We start from the raw sequence: 21,039 nt of genomic DNA, 5'->3' as shown, positions 1-21,039 counted from the left end.
CCAAACCCAGTCCTGTTCCCAATCCCAGTACAGAGGCGATCGCCCCACCCCCCCCCCCCCCCCCGGTACCACCGGCGATGACCGAAAACACCGGACTCCCTGGCGTGCGTAGCCCCGCCCCTTCCTGCGGCGCCTGCCCAATGAGTGCGCAGGCCGCGGTTTAAATGGGGGGCGGGGGCTGAGCCGTTGGTGCCGCCATGGGTAGCGCTGAGGGTACAGGTAGGGCCGGGCCTCGGAGGACTCTGACCGGGGCTCGCTAGGGTCCGGCCTTGCGGTGGGGCGGGTGCCGCTCCCGGAACAGCAGCTGGTCTGGTGTCTGCGGAGCCGGGGAAGGCAAGCTGGAGAGCTTCCTTCTCCCTCATCACTTCCCTGCTGCTCGCATCGCTGGCACCATTTTATTCAGCTCTTTAAAGCTGTCGTTTTCGTGCGTTGTGGCTTTTTAAGCTCTTTGCGTTAACCTCCCCCTTCCCCTCTTTTGTCTTTGTTCCGTTCCTGGCGACGCTTTTAGTTTAATAAAGCTGCAGATGAACAGTAATTTAGGTCTTACAAGACATCAGCCTGAAACGTAGGAGATGTTAGCTACTTTACCCTTTCATGCATCTGAAACTTAAAGTGATGTCTGGAACTGATTGAGGAGTTGAGGGATGGAAAAGTAACGCTCCCTATGAACAGAAGACTGAAAACTGTACAAATTAGTTGCTATTGTAGTAATTCTATAGTTTTTCCTCCCAAACATGACTTATGCTCTCTCCAGTAAATTGAAGTTCTTAATACTTGCTAAAATACTATTTTGATTTCCAAAAGGAACATCTTGGGGGAAAATCTGGACTTAAAAATCACAGACTAACAGAGGTGGAGACTTTAGTTCTTCCAAGTTGATACTTGAATTGAGTGACAGGGAAGACTGTAGAGGATACATATCTTTCAAAGCACTTTGAACTCAGGACTCAAAGTTTGGGGAAAGTCAGGATATTGATGCACGTATCATTGTGCTCAACAGAGCACTTGGTAGGACCACTTCCGTATTCTAATCCTTAAATAAATAATTAATGTAGAATTTACCTTTCATGAGGAATATTTGCATTAGAAGTGATGTCATTGCCTAAGACTATTAGAAAACCTGGGTTTGTAAGAATAGTACCTGTTATTTCTGATCATTGATAAATGGTGTATCAAAGCTTGGTTTGTTAAGGTGTTGAAGGTTTGGAATTCCTGGCTATGAGACCAGATTCAAATTTGTTTTTCATTACATGGGGGGGGGGGGGGAAATCAACCTGCCCAGCCTGTGGTACTTCAGTGCCTTTCACCTCCTTAGTCCAGTTTTGCTATGATTGCACTTGAACAATATGTTTAATATTTTGGATGGATGGGACAGCCTCCTGGGTTTGACCACCTCTGGTGGAGTCAAAGACACAGGGGTCCCATCTTTCACTGTAAGTAACAGTGTCTTTATGTCTTTCAGTTGTGACATTAATGGTTTGTTTCTAAATAGATTGGGTTGATGTTGCCAATGATCTTTTAAGGACCTGTCACATAAACCAGCACATAAAGCATCTCTCAGAATGTGGTGCTGACGTGTTTGTTCGTCTTTATGAGTCAATCTTAGGAGAAAGAGTACCAGGTAAGAATCATAATTGCTAAATCTGCTTTTTATTTTTGTCTCTGTGCATGTTGTAGCTAAATAAAATTGAAACTCGTAAAACTTCCTACAGATTTAGGGATTTAAAGTTTTTGTGTCCAAGACAAAAATATAAGATTGTCATTCTTTAAGAAGATTTGAGTAATATTGGCCAATTTTATTTTAATTTTGAACTGCTATGAATGGCACCTATGAGGATAGCCACAGCAAAACTGCTGTAAATTAGGCCTTGAAAGCTGTCTGGGCATAATACTTCTGAAGAGTGTGAACTGGCTCATTTTATCTTACACCAGTGTTAACACTGAAGTCTGCTCTCATAAAATGCTTAATACTTACAGTCTGCTAAGAGCTGAGCTGTGATTTAACCCTGCTTTAACCGAACTCCACTGGACTTCAGTGAAAACAACTGAGCAAAGTCTATACAATTATGTATTTGTTTTATTTATAAACTGTTATGTGTAGGAAGTGTCAGACTACTAATTGCAGAAGATTTTAATAGCACTGAGGTAACTGGCACCTATTGAAGGTAGAAGTCCTGTTAAATGTAAGCCCAGAACTAAAAATAATGTTGTTCCCAATTAAGTAGAATACACTGCAGTCCAATTAGTGTGTGACAGGAAAAGAAGAAGCTAACAGAAACTGCAATTCCAGTTTGATGACCTGAACCAGGTGTGTGTGGTGGCAGTGGAGGAGGAGAAATGCTTTAGTAGTCTCTATTATTGAATTTAATCCTGATAAAACCCTCATATCTTCCAGGGGGTGTTCTAAGTTTGTGCTCAATACTTATAAAAGATTTCATAGGACCATATGATAGTTGGGCTTTTCACCAAGGACACAAGGTACTGAAAAAATACTAACTTGTAAGCAGAAGTTAAAGTAGTTTAATTAAGGCACCTGTAACAAGCTATCCATTTAAATAGCCTAACATATATTATTTATTTTGCATAGATTTCATAGCTGCTCCCGGAAGCCAAGAGGATGATGCACATAATGTACAAGCAGTAATAGATTCCCTGGCATTGGATTATTTGCAGGTCAGCTTGTCTCACATCACTGGTAAGTACTTGGTTTAATGAGACAAACACCAGCTGAATATCTGTGTGGTTTAACTAGAACACTCTAAGAATCTGATGTTACACAGCTTGCTTTCATACTTGCATGGAAGGTCTTTTTATGGTAGTGGATGTCATCAGAACACTGACCCCTTGCCTTGGACATCAGGTTATAAATTGAAACAGCAAAGAGAGAATAAATAAGAAATGTTAAAGTTAACATCCAGCCATGCTTCATTTGGCTGCTGAAGTGTTACCTTAAATCTGTTTCTGGCTCAGGCTTGGACACTGGGTTTTAAGACATGACTCTGGAGTTCTAAAGTTGTTACTACATTTTTAAAAGTTGGTGAGTAAAGAGTTGAAGTGTGTTGTGATATCTGTTATCTGTACGCAGATAATGGCTTTCCCTGAGTATTCCTGTGTATGGTCTCACATAGCATAACCTGCAAAGAATGAAAACTGCTTGATAAGAAGTATCTCTGACTTGGTGCCTGTACACAGTGGCTGGTGTTTGCAATCCTGCTGCCACTCCGTAGACTGGTTCGTGCTATAGTTTTATGTGTAAGAAAAATATTAAATAACAACTGTCCCTGAAAATATCCCTGAATATTTGTGTGTGTGAAAGCAGTTATTACATCAATAAACTTTCACTTATTAGAACTGAAAAGATGCAAATTTAAATAAGACACTTAAAATATACCTTAAGCTTACCTACATAGCCATAAATAAGTGACCAGGTATCTTCTGAGCTGACACCTTTACAAGAATTTCCAAGCACTCTCCTACAGAAAACTTGCTTTTGAGAATTCTTCTTCTGTGAAGTACTAATTATTAATATGTGGCATTACTGTCTCTTAAGGTGAGAACATTGTGAAAGGAGACAGGGAATCTATCAAAAACCTCCTTGAAATATTTGATGGTTTGTTAGAGTATCTTAGAGAAGTCAGTGAAGCATCTTCTCAGACTGGAGGTAAGATGTAAACCCAAAATGTTTTCAATGTAGCAAAGATTTATTTGGAGTTTTTTGTTACTTATAACCTTGACAATGGAGAGAAGTGAAAGACAAAACTGACCTGGGGGAGGAAATTTCAGTGGTGAAGCTGAATATTTGCATTCCTTATTTTCATAAACAATAATAAAATAGATTATTTCCCCTCTGCTTCATTCTTGTGGCAGAAACCTACTCTAGACACTTCATCCTTTGTTAGTTGCTTTTCAACCTGTAAGTCAAATGATTTAGGATTAGGATTCAAGGAGGGAAATGTTGGCTTTAATTGGAACAATGAACAAATGTCCCTTTTACTTACTAGGACATAAGGGGGATGACATCCTTTCCTGGGAAGTGGGTCTTGGGAGTAGATCCATAGCAGGGGTTATTTTGAGGAAAATGGGAAGAGAAGGTGCTCAGCCCTGCAGAGGCATCTTACTGAGACAGTACTGGTCTTCCTATCTCAGAGCTAATAAGAGCTGTCACCACTGGCTGTTGCACTCTGTGAATAAAGGGGAGAGCTCTTGGTGCCTGAGACAGTTTCCTCCTGACCTATTCCAGAGTGGACAGAAGAAAGAGGACAGTAGTAATGTTCAGTGCCTGTACTGCTTTTCCCTTCCCTCAGACTGCTAGTCTTGTTACCCAGTGGGGGTTAGTGGCTCAAATTTTCTAGCTGTAAGTCCAGAGTTTAGTTCTTTTGAGGAAGAAGAAAGGTTTATTAAAAACTGGAATTAGGGGATATACAGTAGTGGTATAATTTTTCAAAGCTTTCCATAAAAGTTGCCCCACCTACCCTACGTCCCCCTCCATTGGAGAACGTTACATGTCATCATTTTAGATAAAACACTATAATGTTGATATTACACATAAACTGTTTTGATTATATTGGAATTAATACCTGTTAGTTTATAGGTAGAAGTAGTTTTCTTGAAAATAATTACCTCTTGGTTATTAACAGCTGATATAAATGTGCTGTCCAGGGATGAAATTCAAATTGCATCTCAAGAGCAGCTGGAAAGCACTGCTGGTCAACTTATACAACATACACTACTCTCATCAGTTGAAGGGTAAGAACAATTCTGAATATTTATTTGACATAGTGACTGACTGTCTTTGTGTATCTGTAGAGAAATTAGTAGGTTTTTTATAGTATAGACACCTACTGATTACATATGCCAAAAGGAATGTGAGGTGACTCCTTCGGTTGGGCTAAAATTACATCTGGGACTTCTTTTGCCCTTGAAGAGCTGCGATTCTGTTTCCCTTAAGTTTACTTTTTATGTGGAATGAAACAACTTGAAAACTTGGATCAGTTTTAAAGATTGTATTTTAAAGATTGATTCGTTAAGCTGAGTTCAGTTTGTGGTTGTGACTCCTGCTCTGGTTTGCTCTGTAGCAGCAGGACCATGTCCTGCACGCTCCTCGGCAGCTCCATCTCGTGGGCTGAACGGGCAGAGGCTGAGAGAGGAAATACTTGATGGCTTTATGTTCCCCTTAGGTCCCAGTCAGAATATTTTGTTCTAACTTGTGATACAGATGGCTCAGGATCTACCAGTGAATTAATTAAACTTGGAGATACTGCTCATTCATTTTCCGAGAGAGGGGAAGGTGAGTTTGGGTGGAAAAAATATGTTAACACTCTTCTGTAGTAAGACTTCCAGGCTTTTTGTTTCCTTTTTATAAGTTACTTTTTTCAGACAAATACTGTTTTAAATCCTTACTAGAAAAAAAAACCCAAACAACCCACAATAACCTAATACATCTTGCTGAAGTTAAAATTTCTGGAAGTAAATATTCCAGGCATTATGTTTCATGACTCATGAGCTACCTTATTTGGATAAAGGTTTGTTGCTTGAGTTTTAACTCAGTTCTCCTACAAAGGCGCTTTTTTTTTTTTTTTTTTCAATAGAATAGGAGAATTCTGAAGACTTTATTTCATTTGTTGCAGTGTAATATGTATTATTTAAAACTGTAAAAAGACTAGTAAGTTCATTCTTAAAGAAGATGTTTTAGGAGTGTGTGTCCCTTCAAAACTTCATGGGTGGCTCTGAAAAAAATAATGTGCAGATGACTTAAATGGAGTTCATTTTTATTTCCTATTTTTCTATAAGAATATTCCAATTCTTCCTGTTCTTATTTGATGATTTATCTCCTCAAGTAGAGGCATAAAGAAATATTATGAATTATGAACGTTTCATTGATTGGAATTACAAATAAGAATTTAACAGATTTTGAGCATAGTATGGATTGCTACACCAAGCAATGAGCAGACATTAAAACTGTCCATCTCAATAGTTCATGGCAAGATGTTTTATAGCTCTTAATTTAATCTTTTTAAGCATCCACTTCTAGAATTTCAGATGCCTATACTGTGTCTAGCAGAAAAGGACATTGGGGTAGAAGAACCTGAAAGCTCCGAGGCTCTTGCAGCATTGCCCAGACTGTTGTCAGAAAGTGAAAGGGGGATTGTAAAGGAAAAGGAAGATGGTATTGATTCTTCTGATAGCTCATCCACCTGATTTTGACTTAGGGGTGTAGGGAACTAGGGTAGTGTGTAGGAGAGCTTTAGTCATGAATGGAAACACTTTAGTGTTTTAAAATAAATTCTTTTCAGAAATACGATATTTTAGTATATAAAATAGAATAGGCAAACTTTCATTATCTGGGGTATTTCTGCTTAGCTAGGATTTGGCTTCAGCTAGGCTGTTTTTAATTGTGGTTTGTATTCTTTTTTTTTTTGGTTCAAAACACTAAAAAGTCCTTGTGGAAGATCCTCAAATCATGTTCTTAAGGCATAAAAATGTTACAGCACTGTCCTATGCAATCCAACAAAGGTGGCAGCTCACATTAGATATTGAGACACTTCCCTTTATTATGTACAGACAATGCACAAAACATGTTCTGCTTTCCCAGGTAACACTTCAAGTTCTTTGTATTTGCCTCTTCAGGATGGATGGAGTCTGTTCATGCTGGTGAACTTCACAAAGGGAGTTTGAGTGTCAGTGATACAAAACTGGGGGAGCCTATTCAGCAAGCAATTCTTCTGCTGCCCCCCTTCCAGCCCTCGGATCCAGGATGGAGAGATTGCCACAGCTCAGACAGACAGGCAGCAGCTTTGGCTTGCAGTCAAGCAGTGAACATTCCTACTGTAAGGAATTTGATTATTTAATTTTCTTTTAGTAACCGATACTGCTTTCATTTTAAAACCTCCTAGTTTACTTGCAGAATGGGAGTAGCTGGTCCCTGAAGAACACTTCTGAATGTGTCAGAGTTCATCTCAGTTCCAGGAATTTTGGATTGTGTATTCGTTCTTCACTAAGTGTCCTGAGAGAAATTTAGTTTGAGGGGTGTGTTTATTTCTTACATATATACATACACATCTCCACAGTCAATGCAACTGCACAGTTTACAGTATAGTCAACAAAATAATTATAGTGATTTTTATCTATAAAATCAGCATTGATTTCCATTTGCAGACAAACCTAATGTATGACCTTCCTGTCAGCACTCTCCTGTGAATTTATAAAACACATCTTTCTTTTTATTTCAGATTGAAAAGTCACCTAGCAAAAAATTTGAAGATGTTTCTGATAGTCTTCCTCTGTCAAGAAAGATTCCTGGTGAGAGAAAATTTTGCATCCTATAAGGGTAACTCTTAAGTGTTATAATGTTGCATTTATTTTTACTGGCACCACAAGAAACATTGTTTTGAATCTGCTAGTGCATTTTTTTACATTCAGCCACAAGTTCATATTTCTATCTCTGCTTTACAGAGAAACAAAAATAGGTTACTTTTAATCTGTTCCCTGTACTGGAAAAAAGTAATCCATGTCCCCAGTTCAACTCCTTTCTTAGTTAATCCCCTTAAGATGGACCTATACTACAGAAGTCTCTTCCAGCAGATAAGTCCCATGGCTGAGCTTATTCTGAGCAGAGAAACATGGGCCAACCAAGCCAGTTTCAGTTCGAAGAAAAAACCATTAACTGCTGTTGTAGAAAGGTTTAGAGGCTATTTTTTTCAGTATTCATTTTCTCTGTTGCCTTGGAAACACTCCTTACCTTTTTTAGTTTCCACAGCATTCCCATGACACTGAACATTGAAGACTGGAGAAATTACCAAAATGAATGTCACAACTGGGTAACCAAAGTTGCTTGGTCATTCTATTCTCTCAGTAATTTGGATCCACAGGCCATGGCTCATATCTTTTTTTACTTGTAGCCCACATTAGTAGGCACAGTGCCATTAACTCACACTTACCTGTCATCTGCTTCTGCAGTGGGAGAAATGGTGGGATCAGATGATGCTGAGGACAATGTGACAAAGGTACATGTTTCATCTAAATTTTTGGAATTTCAATCAATATTTTTTGATTTCTGCTTAATTTGTCTGTTGCCTTGTGGCACTTCTGGGCTTATTTCAAACCTGCTTTGGACTTGCTTTCCTCAATATACAATCAGTGATGTAGTGTTGTTAGACTGTGATTATGTGCAGCCTGTGAGTCATGTCAGTTCTTAGTTCTTCCTGGAGTTGTTTGCTCCAAAATGTACAGAGCCAGCACCCACAGAGTTCTGTTTATCACAACCAACCAGTTTACTGGTTATCTTGCTTTTTAATCAAAAATGTACAAAGCACAGGAGTATAGTCACATTTTTTTCTCTGAAGTGTATCAGCATCCTAAATTAGTAAGAATTTTGGGGGTTTTGGCCAATAAAACTTATATTTACTCCTTTTTAAAGATCCCTGAATGCTTATTATATTCTTTCATTTTATTTTCTTGCATTGTCCTTTGCTTTTCAAAAACTGAATAATGCAAAACCCACAAACTGATCAGCAGATACCATTCTGTCCCCATAGAAATGTGTCTGTAAAGGAAGTTTCTTTCTCTGGAAATGCGATTTTTGCCTTCTGCGGCCACAAGAGGTTCTCACAGACTTTGCTTATTCCAATAGTTTCAACAGCTTTTACTTCTACATTGTCTCTGTTTGAAACTCATTTTCCATTGGTGCATTTCCCAGTACGTCTGTGCCAAGCCCAAGTTACTCCAGTTTGAACAGAGAAGTTACCAGGCAGTAGTAAACCAGCTAAATGGCACAAGGATATGAGTGTTCTCTTTTGGCTCACTGTGAGCTGCAGCTCAGTCTGTACTAAGGGAAGTTCAGCTTATTTCTACTACCTGGCATCAGTCGCAGACTGAAGAGGTGGAATGTGGAGATACTCATTACTTTAACTTAGACCCTGTTCTGGTTCAATGGTTTAGCTGTGAACTGATCTTCCATACTTTGCTAGTCCATTTCTTTAAACATTAATTCTCTAAAGCACACTATCTGCAGTCAGGAGCCTGTTTTTACGTATCTATACTCACAGGGTTTGAGATGGTTCTGTTACAACATCTACTCACATGATCTATAAAATCTTCATTTAATCATTTTCCTAGGTGCCTCTGGTATATGAGTCTTCTATATCTGCCTCCTCTTTTGAGAAAAAGCTTTCACTATGTGCTGAACAAGTAACACAGACTCCAAGACCTGAATCTCGGTACCAGCCTAGAACACCAAGGCAAGTTCAGATTTTTGGTACTGAACCACACTGGTACTTTCATTTCCATGGCCAGCCAGCCCCACTTCCCTTTTTAAATAAGATCTTTCCTTCCTTGGCTGTGTGGCAGTGAAATACTAATTCTAACAGAAAGATTTCCTGTTTCTCCTGACATTTATTCATTTTGTTAAATATGGTTATAGGCGTTTACACATTCTGCTTTACTTAATCCTATAAAAACATGCTTAGGCAAAAAGTGAACTGGAATTGTGGGAGATAATGCTCATCTTCAAGTTTTTGGAATAGAAAGGATATCTGTCTGTTTTCTGCTTCAGCAGATACGAAAATTCCACCGCAGATTTGCTTGAAGATTCACTTTCCCACAGAACAACAAAGGAGAAGGTGCCTGAGCAAGAGTTTCATGAAGCATCAGAAAATCTGTCTCACAGACTAAATGAACTAGATTTAGTAAGTAAAAATCTCTTGTTGAGCTGAGCAATCCAGCTTTAGTAATGACAGTGGAGAGAAGAAGAATGTCAGTGTAATATGGATGAATAGGAAATCTGCAACTAACACGTGGCTTTACTTCATTCAAACTTCAGAACTGTCTGTTGAACATGACCCCCACAAAAAAATCTATCCCATAGATGTTGAAGAGAGCTTTGGGTGAGCACATGAGAGAAGAGGAGCTGACAGATGAGGACAGCCTGTCACAGCACAGTGACAATGTCATGGACTATGGCCGAAGGGCAGCCAAGAGAGGTAACAATCCTTGTGTCAGTTAAGTATTGGGATGGAAAAGAATATAAAAGAAACCTTTTCATGTAAAGCTGCTACACTGATTTACAGTTAGTTACTAAGTTTTATATTGCTAGTTCACTTCTGTGTTGTCTTTGATCCAAACCTGAGCTACAGTAACAGAGTTGCAACCAAGTTTCTGTTTAACACTTAAAAAACGGTGGTAAAACTTTGCAAAAAAATACAAGGGAAACACAGCTGCAGTAAAAAATGTATAGAAAGTGGGGGGAGGGACAGAATACAAGCTCACAGGACTGTGGTTCTGAAATGAGGGCCTAGTCACAATACATGTCACTGGGGTTTTTTTGTCCCAAATTAGATACTCAGTGAATGACCTTTCCCTACAGATACATCACATCCAAGGTACTCAGGCAGGCCACGATCCCTCTCTCCAGCCTCACCCACATCTCAGCATCAGGAACATGAACTTCATGGTAGTGGAACAGGCCAAATAAAGACAATACGCAGCCAGCTGCAGAAAGACAGGGATGAAAGAACAAGAAAAACAAAGGTAATTTTTAGATTAGACCCTGTGGTAATTCTTACTAATAGTTATACTAAAACCATGAAAACAGAACACTTTTACTTAATGGGGGCATCTGGTCTCCTTTAGTAATCATATGCTGTTTCATCTGTAGCCTGATGAGGAAAAAACTTAAACCCTAAATTTTGCAAAAAAAGAACTTAAAGTGGAAGAAGCTACTTTGACCCATGCAGCAAACAAGTTAACAAGGTGGCTGTATGGACTGATTATTTCCTCTGACAAGTCCTTTTATTTTTGTTTTCTAGCTGGTCACTAAAGCTTATGAAAATGAGCTAAGAATTTATGAAGCGAGGGAGAGGTGTATACTTTCCAAGCTCAGAGAAGCTGCCAAGGAAGTGGTAGGTGATACACTGTGGGGATTGCTGGTTGTGTTTTGATTTTTTTTTTTTTCTTTTTAAATTTGTCTAGATGGTCTGTCCAGACACTTTTGGGTACAAAACCTCCTTGACTGCCAGTGTCATAGTTACAACACTGTACAACTGAAGTAGTAACTTACTAATGTTAAGTGCTGCAGAAGAGCTGAGGTTATGCAATAATGAGATTTAACCTTTATTTGAACCCTGACCTGTATTTTGTAAACTCTGGGCTTATGCAATATGTCCAAGTTCTCATGCTAAAGTCTGAAAGACATTTAAGTTCTGATAGCCAAACTGTGTTCTATCAGTCTCCCTTCTCATACCTGTTCTCCATCTGTTTTACATCTGCTCCTAAGGAACAAGAGTATAAAGAAAACATCTTTCAAGAACCTCCAAAAATGTCTCAGCCAGTGAAAGTTTATTCTAGAAAAACCACACCTCAGTATCCCAAATACAGCCAGTGGATTCCAAAACGAGGGATCATGAAGCCAAAGCAAGCAGCTCCAAGTAAGAACTGCAAAACTATACTTGGTGGAAAACTGGCATCTTTTGAAAGCGCATGTTGAACTCCAAGAATAAAGGCACCAGTCCAACATATACCAGTCAGCTGTAGCATTTTCCCTTCTTCTGACCTCTATATGTCTGGATTTTTGTTAGGGAAGGTAATGCTTTAAGTAAATGTAAACCATCGGTGCACAATCAAATTGTGACCCATTTGCTACTTCCTTAAAATCCTTTGGATTATTTTCAGAGTTTCTTTCCGTTGCTGCTACTCCTGTGCTTATTCCACTACAGACTGAGCTCTCGTTTTTTTTCTGAGCATATATCAGATTTAAAATTGGGCCTGTGGCTTGAGGTGAGCCATGTACAGGTAACAGAGCAGGATTTGTCAGGACTCTGCCACTGTGGTGTTAATGCTGCCACTGCTTCTGCTGGGCAAGTGATGCTTCAAGAAAGCCAAGCTGCAAATCCTAGGCCCAGTTTTGGTAATCAGCACTGTGCATGCCTATGGATAAGATCACCAGATAATCCCCTATATACCTGGATGTTGCTCAGCTACACTGCCTTATTTTTTTTTTCAGTTTTTGAAGGCCGTATACTTGGTAAATACCCTTTTGCTTCATCTCCCTATCATCTCTTCCTGCCAGAAAGATCAGAGATGTACTGGGAAAGTTTATTTTGCACCTGTTTACTTGACCTGGATCTGTCATTGCCACTGCTGTGCTGGCTTTATTTTAAGTTGCTGCAACCAGAGAGAGAAAACAATCACTGATTAGTGATGGTCAGAACCACAAAAAGAAAGAAGGTGATACCTGTCTTAGTTGGATGTGGTAGTGGTAGTGAAATGACACCTGAGCTTTACAGCTCAATTCTTCAGAGAAAACAATAGAAGATTGGGATTGCTTTCTCTGCTGCTGTGCTGGTAGGATGATGTTATATCCTTCTGGGCTTAGCTTGACATGGTAACAGCAGCATGGTAATTTTATACAGTGTTTAAAGTAAAATATTTCTGGACTTAGGCTGACACTGTCTGCATGAATTTACAACGAAATGTATTCTCCAGGAATTTATTGCTTACCTCTGTCTTTATCTTACAGTGACAATAAGAGACAACGACCTCCTGTTGCAGCTTCTGGAGGAGTTTCCCCACCTGCACATTTCACCCTGTACTCTGAATAAAATGTGGCAGCGGCAGCTTGCACACACTCTGCACCTTAAGGTGCTTTCTGGCAGACCTAGACCAAAACTCCAGAATGAAGTGAGTGAATCTCTGCTGAGTGGCAGCAGAGATACCCTGACACCACATCAACAGCACAGACAGGGCACCTGCACACCCACAGCACAGTGTGGAAGGATGTTCTGGGAGCTTGGCTAAATAGGGATGTACAGATTTACATACATAGGTTCAACTTTTCATCAGCCACTTAAATACTGTGGTCCTTCTTTCATACTGGTTTTTTTTGAGTACTGCCTAGGGTTGCTATTGCTTTTTTAAAAGCATTTTGTAGTTTCCACTGCTAGTTCTGAACAGTCTTTTAGTTTAAAAGTGAGTTATGAGATGCAAAAGTTGATTAACTTATACAAGGCAACTCTCAACACAAAACCCAAAACATAGCAGAGGAGCAATATTTAAACCTGCTGCATAGGACAGCTTGTCCTGCAGAATAATGCAAGTAATTAACATTTTCTTTAAACCTCCAGGTTGAACAAGCCTTGAAGAAACATGAGCTGCTTACTGCAATTATTAAGAGAGATCAAGATCACAGCAAGAGACTGGTATGTTCTTTGAAGACTGTTTGTTCCATAATGCAAAGATTTCACATTGAGCTATCTAGAATGCATATTCCCAGATCATGAAAGTGGCTTTTTGTCTTATGACAACTTCATGCTTTTTGAGTAGCTGTTGTCTCAAAATGCCACATAATCTGTTTGTGGTAGGGTCATGGGAATGGAGTATTATTATTACACTGCATTGTTGCTTTAAAAGGTAAAACAAGTTCTAAAAACGTGCAAGGAGGAGAAACCTGAGGTTGTGTTGCAGCTCCCAGAACAGTGTTGACTCCTTAATTCTATTAGTGACACTACTTTGCTACATCAGTGGTGACTAAAGCTTTAAACCATAGCTGCAGTGTAAAACTGGAATGTGGAGAAGGTCCTCAGTAAAGGACCCTAATTAGCAATGATTAACAAAGCTTTGCTTGCAGGAGTATCTGTTGGCAGTTTGGTGGTCTGACAGCTCCTGCTCTCCCTTTAGCAAGAAATCAAGCAGCGCATCTACCGCCAGAAATGGGCTCAGAACAAGGTGACAGAGAGGCGGCAGCAGGTGGCCCGGGCCAGGAAATACTACGAGGACTACAGGGTCCAGCTCCGCGCCAAGATGATGCGGGAGAGGACACGGGAGGCAAAGGTGAAGACAAGGGGTCTCGCTCTGCAAGTGTGCAATTCTTTCCTGTCTGGACCCCAGTGCTGAGGTCTGGTAGTTCAATGCTGCAAGTGCAGTGACCAGAGCTCAGAGTGAGGAGGAAGTGGTTGATCAGTCAAGGCCACAGATGAAATGGTTCCTTCTCTGGAAATATGGATACAGTGCAGGGCAAACCACTGTGAAAGAAAGGATGATTTATGGGGCTAGGAGGAGAAAGGATGAAGTATCAGTGTGGAAAAACAGGGCTGGTAACATGAGAAATTGGGGAAATGAGTTTTCAGAAACATTAGGATTACGAAGTTGTTCCTATAGTCACCATCCAAAGAAAACAATCTAAATCTTCAGTTAAGGGAACTGATCAAACAGGCAGCTTTGTTAAACAAAGTGGACTTTGTGACAGATACGATCTAGTTAGGGCTGAACATCAGAGTGACGGAAAGCAAGGAGAGTTACTAGGCCCCACAAGAGCAGATACACAATTGTCACCTTTCGAAGTAAAAGATTAGAAGTTTACTGCATAATCCACTGTTAGTGATTTGAGAACTGTTTGCCTCAAGATGTGAGCTTACAGCTGGTAAGTGTTCTGGTGGAGGAAGGGAAAGCCTGAGTCCGGGCTGGAGTTCCTGCTGCTGGAAACCTGGATGAATGTCCTGAAGTCAGAGTATAGGGTGGGTTGTAAATCACAGTGCATGTTCAAAGGTCCTGGCTTGCACAGTTGGGTCATCTGACTAAACTGACATGAAAAATTATTTTATCTATCAGAATTTCAGCTAAATGAGTAGTACAAATCCAGCTCAGCTGTATCTGCACCACCATTTCTAGGTACATAATTGTACTTTTTCATGGGCTATGGCCTATCCTCATGTAAACACCATTCCATCAGGAGATAAAGCAGCTGAAAAATGTAAATGTATACTTACAAGTTCCTGGGAAAGTTTCAGGTTTGTTTTTTTTAATTGCTGGCAGATATTTAAAAACTTATTTGAAGAAGGCTTAGAAATTCAGAAGCAAAGACTGAAGGACCTGAGAGTATATGCTCAAGAGAAGCGTGATGAACAATGGAGAGAGCACCAGAATGAGCTGGAGTCTCTGGAGAACTACTACAAAGATCAGGTAAAGCTTCATCTGGATCAGACAGATCATATTTTCCACTTAGAGGTCTTTCTTTAATTAGTTCAACTCACACACGTGTTATGCTTAGTTTTCCATGCTAGCAGAAGCTGTATCTCAAGAATTCCAAGAAATCCAAACCAGAGAGAAAGCACAAGCACAAGTAAGTATTCTTAATTTTGTCCAACTGCCTTTTCTTTTTACATGCTGTGGCTAATGTCAGTATTTTCTTTAGATGCTACAGAAAACAAGAAAACAACTGAGATCAAAGATGGAAAAGGAAATACAGCAACTGCAAGCAGCAATCATACACAATGATGATGACACCTTTTTTCAAGAACTAGAAGCAGACAGACTGAGAACCAGACTTCAGATGGCTTCTTTCCAGTACAGCCAAAGCCATTTCTTCTAAGACTTGGGTAAATGTCACTGCAGTCCTCCCTGGCTAAGATGATCAGAGTCTTTGAGAGCTGCTATAATGGGAAGATGGTGTGAGGCTGTTTTTCTCTCTAAGATATCTGTTCTGTCATTTTGACCTGTCAGGGGTGTACCTGCTGGGATCTGGGATCTCCACAGCACTTTTATGATTACCAATGAAGTTTCTGAACTACTTTTTACCTTCCTAGCAAGGCTGGGATAATGTTGGGCTCTACTCAGAGGAAGTTGGGATGAAGTCAGAGGGCTTTAGTGAAGTTATCCTGGTGGAAGAGTTGGATGCTGAGGCTCCGCTGCATCTGTGCTGGGGCTGTTGATGCTAAGCCCATGTAACACCATTAGCCAGAAATCACGGATTGGAAAGCGCACAAAGCACAAGAAGATCTTTAAAAGAACATTAGAGGTTCAGGTTTCCTGTGAAAGGCCAAGTTAGAGAATGCCTGTAATAAACCTGACATAAATAACTGGGAATTTAAAACATTAAGCAAGGGAAGACTACTTACTTCACTCCTCCTTCAGTTCATTTGTGTTTGCAGTGTTGGTGTTGCTGGCTTGATAAAATATAAAGGCATATAAAATACTATTTCTATGCTACAAATGCATTGGGAAAAGTAGTTTGAAATTAGAACACAATGAAGGTTCTTCTAAAGCAGCACATGATGAGCTTCTGCAAGAGGTGAACCCTCTGGGAAGGAGCTGTGGACAGCATTCCTAATCTTCTTCCGGGCCACACTCACAAGTGCAGCCTGATTACTCCATCTTCACACTGACAGAACCAGAATTAAAGAACAATTAAATATTTCACCAGTCAGTTTTTACCTTACTTCAGATTGTAAGGTCTGATTCCAGGCAGAGCAGGAGCTGACAGCAGGCACTACACCTGCTGTAGCATCTTCCAGTGCTATAACCAGTACAGTGCTCAGCAGGAACTCCAGGTTTTACCAGCCAAACATGGTGGGCCCCAGGAGGTGCCAACACAGAGGGATGAGTACTTAAACTAAGAACAATTACACAAAACCAAGCTGGTACTAATGAAGTCCAGTACTGATAGAGTGTCCTCTGCCTCAGTAGAAGAGTTCTTGCTTAAAATTGCTGTGCGAGAAGTGATATAGGAATACTGGATTTAATTGCATTGTACATAAAATACTTAAAGGCTGCTGTGAAGGGGGTGTCTCTGATGGAACTGACAACACACAGAGAATTCACACTCATGCACTGTAAAAAGAGCCGAACAGGAACAAAAGCCGCCCCCAACATCTGAAGGAGCTGCTTTTACCAATTAAATAAACCAGCCAGCTGTTACAGCATGAGCTACCTCACTGCAAAAATAGACCCAAAAAACACACCAAAACCTCTCCACAGAACCAGAAACACAGACCTTGACTTCTACAAACCTTTTCAGGGAGTTGGTATAAGCCTGGCTAACTTGAAACCTTTAAGGGACAATATTTATCAGGTAAATTGATGAAATTTAGCAAGTCTTTACCAAATTTACCTTTATTTCCCTCAAGGATGATGGTGTAGTTTTGCTGAGTTTTGAGAGGAGACATCTGTTCACCAGTGCTAGAATAATGCTTGTCCTTGCCAAGACCTGCCAGTACCTGAGAGCCAGAAGTAAGACCTGCTGTGTTTGACTAGAACATTCAGCACACTCCTTGCTGTAGGTAACAGCACATAGGAAGTCACCAAGTTTTAAGTATTTTCTGCTGAAACAAAGTTGAGTTACTTAAAAATGACATTGTTACATTTTAAAGTTTTAATTAAGAAAAACTTAAAACTTTTAAAACCATTGATGCTGTGACAGTGCAAACAGCATACAATTTATTGCTCAACTTCTGCATGGATACATACATGAAGTACTTAAAAACCATTTTATACAGATTTGTTTTTTGTTAAAGCTCATGTAACAGCTGGGTGAAAATACAATGATACCAACGCTTAAACACTCTGTAATAAATACACTGGAAATGATAAACTAAGAACTGTCAGTTTGTGGAGGAGTAATTACACTTGTATAAACTAATTACAACTACAGACAAAGCTCTGAGGCTGTGGTAGAGCCAGGAACCTACTACATAGTGTAAAGTACAACAAATGGCACCTGTTAACTGTGTGGTGCTGTTTAAAAAGATGCTACATTGAGCTGGAGGATGGTGCTGTGACAGAGGAGCAAAGCTTGAACTTCCATCAATGCAGCCATTTAAACGCACCAGGAGTTCAGTACAGATGTAGTGTTGTAGAACAGGAATTTCAAAACAGCTTGTGTGCTCTGGACTTTAGTACAACACAAAAATTTGGTACAAATAAATCAGTTTAGGGAAACTGAAACTATGTGCAAAAAAAAAAATTAGAATACATACTGTACAAAGCACCATTACAAAACTCTTTACACCGAGAAATTAAATCCTCTGAAACTCAACTGTGAACTGTATATTTGAAATCTACAAAAGTCACTGTTCATAATTAAACATTCATAATGAAAAGCAACAGCATAAAACCATGATGTGACATCTCTCTAAAACAACTAAAGACTGGATAAAGCAAAACCCAGTAAGAGGGACACATTGAAATAAATATTCACATTAATCATGGGGTGAAAGTCCAAGGTTAAAATGCAATATTAGGCTTAGCACCTTTTTGAGGGGAAAGTAGCTGACATTCTTGAAACAAAATTTTGGAAAGGCATCAAGCCTTTACCATTTTCAGATAAACGTCTGACTGGGTGATGAGGTGCTTTAGTTAAAGCTCTCAGTCTTTATGAAGGTATAAAGGCACTCAAAATACTTGGTATATTCATCCTCATCTGTCAGCTATGGAAAGTTCAATACAGATTTGTCTAGTTTTGCCTATAATATATTAAATTTACAATACCTGTGGCAGTTAAAAAAATTCTCAATGCCATACCAAAATGTTTGGTAGAAAAACAGATGTACTGCTAAGGCTGCTGTGAAAATGAATGTAATTATCAGCTGATCTCGGGTCTCTATTCTGCAGAGCTCATCTCCTCCGTCCCTGAAGATGCTTTTATGACAGCAAGGTGACTGAATAAACTATGCATTCAATAAATCCACCAGCCAGATTTTATATTTGTCATGTTTCGTGACTAGGGAGGCTGTGGCCACAGCCTGAGGAAGAGCAGAGGGTAAAAAAAAAAAAAAAAAATCACCTTATGACACTGCGGTCTCTCCTGTGAACAGTCACAAGAAGCTGTAAAATCCCTGGCAGTAGTAACTCACACCACTCAGACCTTGCACGGGCTGAGCAGAGGCTCAGAGTGGGTCTGGAGCTGTGGTCCCAACCACGGGCAGCACTTGGCGTGGCAAACAACCTGCTGTGCACCCCCAGACCTGCACAGGCACAGTGGCAGCTTCTCTGGCAACAGAGTTACCTGAAAGCCCTGAAACTGGGGAGCCCAGCATGGATGCAAAAGTACCAGCCCTTCAACAGGAGTGCAAGGGTCCCTTGAAATGAAAAAAAAGGTTCTGATGTATTTCAAACCTGGCTGTCACAGCAAGTCTCTTGGCTTTCTGTTTACATCCCTAAGTAGCCTCATCCTGCAGCCAGCCCAGAAAGGGAAGCAAGTCCCTTGGAACAAAACCTGCCAGCAACAGCTGTACAAAAAAAATAATCAAACCAACATGTGGATTTGGCTCAGCAGATTCTTACCCCAATTCTGTAAAAGTAGTCCCTTGCCCACAATTCTAACACACAACATCCAGTAGTTACTCACTGTGGCAGTCAGACTTGGCAGAGCAAAGTTTAGTTCAATCTCCATAGAACAGACACAAAATGAGCTGGTTCACTGTGACTTACACTGCAACATGGAACAGCTGGTTACATCCCATCCCTCTAGCATTTTCAATACCTTTGACTTTCCTCTCACTGGCAGTGAAAAAATAGTGCAGATTTGATGATTAATTGTAACCTAAGTTACAAAAACACAACACTGATTGGAAAAAACCTGCTACTTATTCCAAATATTGTCATGGCTGAGAGGAGAATGACACCATCTCTTAAGCAGCCCGATTTATCCACACACCACGAGCAATCAGACAGATCTTAACTGAGAATCTCCAAACTAATGTCAAAGTTCAGTTCCCTCTACTGGTAGTGCATTTTATTCCCTTTTGAAGAGATCAACCCATGTTATAAATCATATATATAATTACTTCCATCCCTACAATCAATAAATTATGTGCTCTTACAACCTCATTTCCAAAGCACATTACACATATTTCAGTCAATACACCATGTTTCCTTAGTTGGAACTTAAACCCATGTGTCATGAGCAGCTGGACAAAGATTATAACATGTTTTACCTGATAAATCTTTAGCATCAACAAATATAGAATATGATTTGGCTGTGTTCAAACAAACTTTGGTTGACTGGACAGAATGGGTTCTGGAACAAACTGCTGAAAGGCTTCTGCTGGCAAAGCCCATCAGTGTTTCAACAGCTGAAAAATGCAGTGTTTCGATTTAAGGTCAAAAGCAACAAAAAATACTCTTGACTGACTTGTTAAAAAAATGCTGTTTAAAAAAAAAAATCAAAACATCTACTGTTCATTAAGAAAAGGTTATTCCACATGTAAACACAAGGACTGTACCAAATACAGTCTGTGTCACTCACTAGAAATTCTGCTGGAGGAATCTGACAAGTGATATAAATGGGACCCCAAAACGTCTTATTTGGAATTCCTGCTTGAAAAATATAAAAAAAGCCCTGTGGCAACATTTACCTGGAATTTACATTGCAGAATATAATGGTTTACTGTAAGAAAATGCAGTTAACATGTAAGTAGCTTTCATTAAAAAGATTAATGATTCTTTCAGCCAATTTTATGCAAAGTTAGAATAATCCAAAATTTTTTTTTTTCCAAAAATAGCAAGTATAGATGCTGTTCAGTATCATACATTTAAAACAGGCTGAAACGTGACTTGTACCGACTGCTGAAGTTGTGTGTTGGTATCTGAGAATAGAAATCAGGTAGGTAAATATAATAGATTACCTCTTTAAAAAATAGTAGTAGTCTTTAAGTATAGAATACTGCTTAACTGTTGAAATGTAGGAAAAGTCAGCATTCTGTATGTTCAAGATATTAGTTTTTAATAGCAGCTGAATGATCCTATGGCAGGAACCACAGAACCTATTTTCTTGAAATAAAAAATTTTTAAAAATTAAAAATCCCGAAGTTGTCCTTTCCCTCCCAGTGTCCTAGTGTAGAAAAGGGAAAGTTTCCTGTATTTCAAGCATTTCTTGAGTCTTGGCTGAGGGAAGGAAGGGCTTTCTGGCTGACAGGAGTATAAATAGAGTCTGGAAGAGACAGGGAGGGTCATTCCACAGCAAAGCCACAGGTCTCCTCGATGGCTGTGAGCAGCTTCTCGTAGAGCTTCTCGTAGCTCTCATACGCGGGAATGTCGATCCTGTTGAAGCTGGGGGGGAAGCAGAGAGGTGTCAGCTCTCCAACCATCACTGCCAGGTCTATCACACCTCACTGAGCTGCAAATGGTGCCAGCAAGGCTTAACGAGGCCACGCAGCTCCAGCTAAACAAACATAAGCCATCTCCAGTTTTCAGACCTCTGCTGCTCAGTAAGGGACAGCTTTGATTACATCATAAAAGAGAAAAGAAGTAAGACTGCTCTAAATACTCTGACAG

At 39.8% G+C, this 21,039-nt stretch overlaps 2 protein-coding genes across 5 annotated transcripts in view; one reads left to right on the top strand and one right to left on the bottom strand.

The window, feature by feature from the left end:
* Positions 1 to 18,465, top strand: CEP95 (centrosomal protein 95). 3 transcript variants are annotated; one of them, XM_048324107.1, is made up of 22 exons: positions 1 to 219; positions 1,493 to 1,621; positions 2,588 to 2,695; positions 3,551 to 3,661; positions 4,638 to 4,746; positions 5,178 to 5,287; positions 6,628 to 6,827; positions 7,230 to 7,299; positions 7,957 to 8,003; positions 9,115 to 9,236; positions 9,554 to 9,683; positions 9,863 to 9,977; positions 10,361 to 10,524; positions 10,803 to 10,895; positions 11,270 to 11,420; positions 12,512 to 12,672; positions 13,116 to 13,190; positions 13,669 to 13,821; positions 14,803 to 14,949; positions 15,038 to 15,109; positions 15,182 to 15,365; positions 18,376 to 18,465. In XM_048324107.1, exons 1-21 carry the CDS (start codon positions 198 to 200, stop codon positions 15,356 to 15,358), a joined length of 2,466 nt encoding a protein of 821 aa, XP_048180064.1. In that variant the 5' UTR covers positions 1 to 197; the 3' UTR covers positions 15,359 to 15,365; positions 18,376 to 18,465. The 3 variants fall into 3 exon arrangements, with proteins under 3 accessions (XP_048180064.1, XP_048180063.1, XP_048180065.1); XM_048324106.1 differs by having other exon boundaries at positions 15,182 to 18,465; XM_048324108.1 differs by lacking the exon at positions 3,551 to 3,661 and having other exon boundaries at positions 15,182 to 18,465.
* SMURF2 (SMAD specific E3 ubiquitin protein ligase 2) overlaps positions 17,160 to 21,039 on the bottom strand; it is a 60,105-nt gene continuing 56,225 nt past the window's right edge. For both annotated transcript variants that reach the window (XM_048324111.1, XM_048324109.1), the window contains one exon: positions 17,160 to 20,814. In XM_048324111.1, coding sequence (XP_048180068.1) covers positions 20,715 to 20,814 — 100 coding nt within the window. In that variant the 3' untranslated portion in view covers positions 17,160 to 20,714. The remainder of the gene's footprint in view (positions 20,815 to 21,039) is intronic.

The sequence above is a fragment of the Corvus hawaiiensis genome, chromosome 19 (assembly GCF_020740725.1).
Source record: "Corvus hawaiiensis isolate bCorHaw1 chromosome 19, bCorHaw1.pri.cur, whole genome shotgun sequence".
NCBI classification, from domain to species: Eukaryota; Metazoa; Chordata; class Aves; order Passeriformes; family Corvidae; genus Corvus; species Corvus hawaiiensis.
This window is presented reverse-complemented; position numbering and strand designations above follow the sequence as displayed.